General features: G+C 33.4%; 1 protein-coding gene across 3 annotated transcripts; it reads left to right on the top strand.

The window, feature by feature from the left end:
* The first annotated feature begins 835 nt into the window (after positions 1-835).
* Positions 836-5,959, top strand: LOC114193301 (G-box-binding factor 3-like). Of its 3 annotated transcripts, XM_028083033.1 has the most exons (10): positions 836-1,140; positions 1,391-1,468; positions 2,273-2,404; positions 4,044-4,085; positions 4,189-4,349; positions 4,492-4,540; positions 4,663-4,711; positions 5,012-5,137; positions 5,410-5,461; positions 5,721-5,959. In XM_028083033.1, exons 1-9 carry the CDS (start codon positions 1,093-1,095, stop codon positions 5,418-5,420), a joined length of 696 nt encoding a protein of 231 aa, XP_027938834.1. In that variant the 5' UTR covers positions 836-1,092; the 3' UTR covers positions 5,421-5,461; positions 5,721-5,959. The 3 variants fall into 3 exon arrangements, with proteins under 3 accessions (XP_027938834.1, XP_027938835.1, XP_027938836.1); XM_028083034.1 differs by lacking the exon at positions 5,410-5,461 and having other exon boundaries at positions 838-1,140; XM_028083035.1 differs by lacking the exons at positions 836-1,140; positions 1,391-1,468 and adding an exon at positions 3,687-3,726 and having other exon boundaries at positions 2,370-2,404.
* Positions 5,960-6,159: the final 200 nt, after the last annotated feature.

The following is a 6,159-nucleotide window of genomic DNA, read 5'->3' as shown; positions in this document are numbered from 1 at the left end:
AGCTCTGACCTTTTCTCACTTATTTGATCATAACTCTCTCCACAAAACTCCAAATGCGTTAATTCTTTTTTTGTTGGAAACTAGACTCACAGAGCTTTCTTTTGATATAAAGAACGTTACTTTTGGACCACTGAGATAGCTGCAGTATTTTTTTCAAAAACGCACACGTTGCTGCCAGCACTGTTTTTGTGTGGACCATTCAAAAATAGCTACACAAGACAAGGTTAGAACATGACAAACACCATATTCAAGATAACCTAGGCTCTGATACCAAATGATGAAGGATTATCTTGTTCCTTTTTAAGATTATTGAATATGGTGTGAGTTGATTAAGAAAGCTAAGTGAAATCCTCACTGGACATTAAGATAACATGCTATGTAGATGTGAAGGTTCCTTTCACAAAGCTCAAGAGAAGAAGATGATGGATTGATTCAAAACAAGAAAGGAAATGGAAGCACATAAACCATAGAAAACCAAGAATAATTAAAGGAAGAAGAAAACATAAAATGGAAAGGAAAGAAATGGTAAAAAATGTGAGAAGCACGCCACTACAAGGCTAGGCTAGAAGTCATGGCAACCTTGAAGATGAGTGGATGTGTGCCGCCACTTGTTATGCAAGATAAAGCTTAAAAGTATTCACTCCCTAGGGAGGAAACTCTCACAAATGGTTGAGACACAAGAGTGTTTTTACTTCAAAATGTTCAACCCTTTTACATATCACTACAAAAAAAATATTATTTAATGGAGGTTAATTTGTGGAGGTTATAAAAACCCTCCACAAATTAACATTATTTAAAATAATTATGTTGGATTGTCTAAATACTGAAATTAGCGGAGGTTTTAACAGTTTCTCAAAGAGGTTTGTAACCTCCATAAATTATTTTACACTTTTGATTCCCCTCCATTTTTTCGGCCTTTTCCTCCAATGTTTTACACTCACTTTGCTCACTGAACGTTTCCCTCAAATTTCCAAACCCGAGATTCTTATTTTCACTTTCGTTTTGAAAACTCTTTCATCAAATTGGATTCATCGTACCGATGTTCATCTCTGTCATCTTCGTGCTTGCTCGTCAGCCGGTGCTCATCGATCAATGCTCCTTGGTAGATGTTCAATCAGTCTCGCATTTCATTTGCATATCGTAAGTCAAACAAAAATTTTGATTTAGGGTTTTCATCCTTTGATTTAGGGTGCGTTTTTTATTTAGGATTTCCATCCACTAGTAGGTTTCATCATGTGAGTAATCCTCACGAGGCACTCCTCCTCTCTCTCAACCCACTCTGGTCTCTCCCTGATTCTTTGCAATCAATGTTATTTGCTTAATTTCTGCCACGTCTTTTTGTGCTATCTGATGTTGTTCATACTTTTTATTGATCTGTTTTGCATTGCAGGTTGGACAATTGAGAGAGGTATCAAACAAGGTTCACAATGCAGAGTTAAAATTGTTTTTGGAAGTGGAGCTTGGGCTGGTAATATTTGTATTTATGGAAGTTGTATTCCACTTTGATTGCATGAACATGAGTATTCAAATTATGTCATTCTGACAAACTGCATCAATATTTAGGATTTACGTCCTATTGCACCACCTGACAAGACAAAGGATGTTATATTACTTTTCTTCAAGTTATATGATCCTAAGATAGAAGTTGAAGTTTTTTCTGTAATTCAAAACAATAGTTCTGATTCTGAATTCAAAGACATGATAATTGCTGTTTAACTGCATCACATTTGAGAAAAATGCCTGATTTCCCAGAAGCATTTTTTTTTACTCCTTTTGTTGCTGGATTTTTCTTCTGGAGTCATCATGTTCGTTTTCACTGACATAAGGCTTCAGAAGTCGAAGTGTGATATCATGATGACTTCTGACTTTAATTTAATTTAATTTTCAATAATTGCTTTTGAAATTTCTTGCATGTTTTCTTTTCGGGTCTGCTAAGCTAACGAATGATAATAAGACAATGCTTAAGTAGTATTTAATACTTTTAATATAGTGTTTGTGCTTTTAATTTAATAAATGCTTAAGTATTTAATACTTCTTGCCTTAAAAACAGCTTGTACGTTGAATAGAGATAGAGAGGGGACAAAAAGGCAAAAGTTGTCAGTTGGAATGTGGACCTTTCAACAAATTTTAATTCAACATAATTTAATGGGTTGTGTTTTAGTTATTAGGATAAAAATAAATATTTTATTTTCCTTATATTGTTTGCACTCAAACACAATTTAGACATGCTTTTACTTTTACCTTGACAATATGCAATTTTTAATTTACCTAGGAGAAAGAAGCATATAAAAATGGAGAAACACTACCTTCGGAAGATTCCTCTGTGCAAAGTACCTATGCTCCTGTAGATGGAGAACAACTAAATGAATTTAGTGATGCAAATAAGGATCAAAATGATGTGCAGGTAATGTTTGGCTTGGTAAATTTCCATTATAAGTTTGATTAGATACAAATATGTTGGCAAAGGTTGTTCAGTATACACACACATACACTCTCTTCTCATTGTTTATTATCTTATTGTTGAAGACTTCTATAAAACCTATTACACACGGACATAATGTACTCAAGAATTTATCTTATGCAATTGATTTCATTTCTTATTTACTTATAACATGTAAAGATTTTTTTTAGGCTGCAATAAAATGTTTTTAATAAGTCTGCGTCACCACCATTTGTCAGAACTAGATCCTTAAAATGATACCTACTTTTGCCACTCTAATTCCATCAATTTTGTATGCTGCTATAATCTCCTTAATAAATATTATAACTATTCTTTCATGGATTCAATATCCTTTTGGTCAAATTGATTAAATTGGGGAGGGGAGAGGCAGGATGGCAGAAAATAACAGAGTATAAATGACCAACACATTTAGTAAAATGAAAGCCTACTGGTTTATTAAAAGTGATAAAACTTCCATGCCTTGTTAGATTTTAGCAGGAGTTTGATGGTACCAATTGTTTTCATTTCAGTCTTCATTGTTACAGTGTGGTTGTTTTACTTGAATAATTACTATTTTCAGGAAACTCAAATCATCATGTAGATTTTAAAGCATTTTTTCATATGGTCATCTGTATTTATTTCTATTTACTTGGGTTTCATTTACTTAGTTTTCGTATGCAAGTGCTCTTGGCTTCTAAATGATGCTCCATTAGGATTTAAGGTAAATCTTGCATTAATTTGTTGCTGAAAGTAGTACACCCTGAGTTTCAGCATGTAATTTGTGTCTGAAACTGAAACCTGGTCTTTGGTTTGAACATAGCAGCACCTTCATTGGTCTCAGGTTGGAGACAAGACAGTTCCTTCGCTCTTCCAACATAACATTCTTAAGGGCGGGGACCGGTCCTAAGGAATAATATTGTTGACAACACACGACACAACACTGTTTTTTTTATCCCTTGATTAATATTATGGTTCAAGAGTAGTAGGGTTCATGCAGATGCAAGTTGCATACAGATTACAACACTCATTATATATAGTTTATATTTATATATATATAGATATACCTGTGAGGAGAGGTAACTGCAAAGTCAATCCACTGTTTGTTTGTGGCATGCCACTTGAGATAACTTTTGTGGCACAAAACTCAAGTCTTTTTGTTTGCAGCATCTCTTGGTCGATGCTTTCTTTCTGAGAGTATCACTTATGGTCAATTAATGTGTTTCTTCACTTTTGTTTTTACTTGCAGCCGTCAATGGACTCATCACCTTATCTCAACTAGCATCCTGGTTTTATTCTTTATCTTTTTATTCATTTGTCATTTGTCATGTTTATGTGGCCTATATTATTAAAACCAGCATTATTTGTGTGGCCTACATAGAAGAACAACTACCATCTGTGTCTTTATTCTTGTCTTTATTCTGCAGAAGGGTTAGGAATATGTGAAGACGTGACTCCTTTTTTCCTTGATATTTTCATGTTATTTATGTGTGGGTGCATTTCAACTGTTACTGACCTTTGATTCTTTGATCTTCTTAATGTAATAACAAACCTTCGTGATTGGAAAATTTTCTATGTACTCATAAATTATATTGGTATAATGTAGGGGACACATTCACACGGCCAGGGAGTTCCATCTCCATCTACTGTAAGTTTTTATTATCTCTTAACCGTCTTCTTAGTTCCTAATCTTATGATGATTCCCCGAATACTATGAATTATGATGATTTTTACATGGAAAAATGATGCAGGCTGGGACTCCTTCAAGTGTAGATTCACCAACAAAATTATCTGGAAATACTGATCAGGGGTTAATGAAGAAATTGAAAGGATTTGATGGGCTTGCAATGTCAATAGGCAATTGCAATGCAGAGAGTGCTGAGCTTGGAGCTGAAAACAGTTTGTCACAGAGGTTTGTTGATCCAAATTCCTTCTATATGATTATTACCAGAATGAACTCTACTTCCCTCTTCTCCCGTGTAAGAGAATTTTGGTCCAGGACTTATACTAGTAAGTTGATGAGTAATTGAATAATTTTATGATTATATGAACAGTGTGGATACTGAGCGTTCTAGCGAAGGAAGTGATGGCAACACTGCAGGGGTGAGAACTTTCTCACTATTAACATATTTTTTCTTGTCCTTGTACAATAACAGTGTTTCATTTAGAATGATTCTACAAATTGAAGAGTTAATTTTTATGCTATTTGATAATTGTATGTTCAGGCTAATCAAACAAAAAGGAAAAGAAGCCGAGAGCAAACATCAACCACTGGTATGACTCTAACAGTCCTATTCACTGTTGCATCTTGATGAATGATTTAGTTGTCTTGGATCACAATTATACTTTTGATGTCAACTAGATCATTGAGTATGGTACTAGGGTGTTCATTAGTTAATACTTGGATGGCCTTTTACCGGGATTTCAGTCTAAATACAGTCAAGCTTTTGAGGTCCTTTTGTAAGAAATTGAGAAGAAAATGGCACACTTGCATGATATTTAAACATCTTAAACTATTGATTTGTGTTTTGATTTGTGTTTTGATGGTTATATTTTATCACACTGTACAAGCAGATGGAGAAGGGAAAACTGAGACACAAGATGGCCCAATTTCCAAAGAGACTGCATCTTCGAAAATGATTATGCCTGCTACCCCAGCTAGTATTGCAGGAAAGTTTGTTGGTCCTGTAATTTCTTCAGGTATGACCACAACAATGGAGCTTAGGAACTCTTTCACTGTTCATTCTAAGGAAAATATAATGATAGAAGTGATTAAGCGGTTTAGATTAAAATATAATGTTAGATTATTGAGTAATGATACGTATTTTAAGGAATCAATTAACCATATCTACATATATGGTGAAATAATGGTTCCTAAGGCTACGTAAGTTTCCTTTCACTTGCTTCGATATAAACAATAACAGCTTAAATTGATTACTCTTTACTAACCAACTTTTGCATTTTTGTATTAGGTTTTTTCTGATAATGGAATTTGGAGAAGAATCTTTAGAATGATTATAAAAAGTATGTGACTTAGTTCACTTGCACGCACATCATTCTACCAAAAACTTTTTCAAGAAATTTTTTCTCTACTCTGGCTTCACAATTTTTCCAGTTTGTACATTATACTGTATCGGTGTGAGTTAATCATCGATACCAAATAATCATGATTTTTGTGCAGGTCAATGATCTAGTAATAAACTATTTTAGTATATGCATGTTGATTTCATGATTTGAGGTTGACGTCCTTCTTGCAGCTAATATTTATCTTTTATAATTTTAGCAAACTGGTGATGCAAATGAGCCTGAGTCTACCATGGGTACAAGAGGATCATCTGGTGGTAGCAATATTTAGGGTGTTGATGATGTTTTTTAGGATGAAACTATTTTAGTGTATTATGAACTTTGAGTAAATATGGATTAAGTTGTAATTGTTTCAATTTAAATTGCTTTTATGTTAATATGTTGATTTTGAGAATCAAAAGTTCTAATGAGATATATTTGAGCACTTTGGTTGAAGTATTTGATTGAAGTTTACAAAAAAATATTGTTGATGTAAAAATATAAGTACCTCAAATTCTAATTACAAACAAAATATTGTTTTTTTATGAGATTTGAATAACGCAATAATAAATCCACAAATTAAATAATACAAACGAAATAGGTTAAAACTTGTACAGTATAATCCTCAAATTAAGGAGGGTATTAACCCCCACAAAAAA

Source organism: Vigna unguiculata, chromosome 8 (genome assembly GCF_004118075.2).
Source record: "Vigna unguiculata cultivar IT97K-499-35 chromosome 8, ASM411807v1, whole genome shotgun sequence".
NCBI lineage: Eukaryota > Viridiplantae > Streptophyta > Magnoliopsida > Fabales > Fabaceae > Vigna > Vigna unguiculata.
The sequence above is the reverse complement of the archived record's forward strand: the minus strand, read 5'-3'. Positions and strand labels throughout refer to the sequence as shown.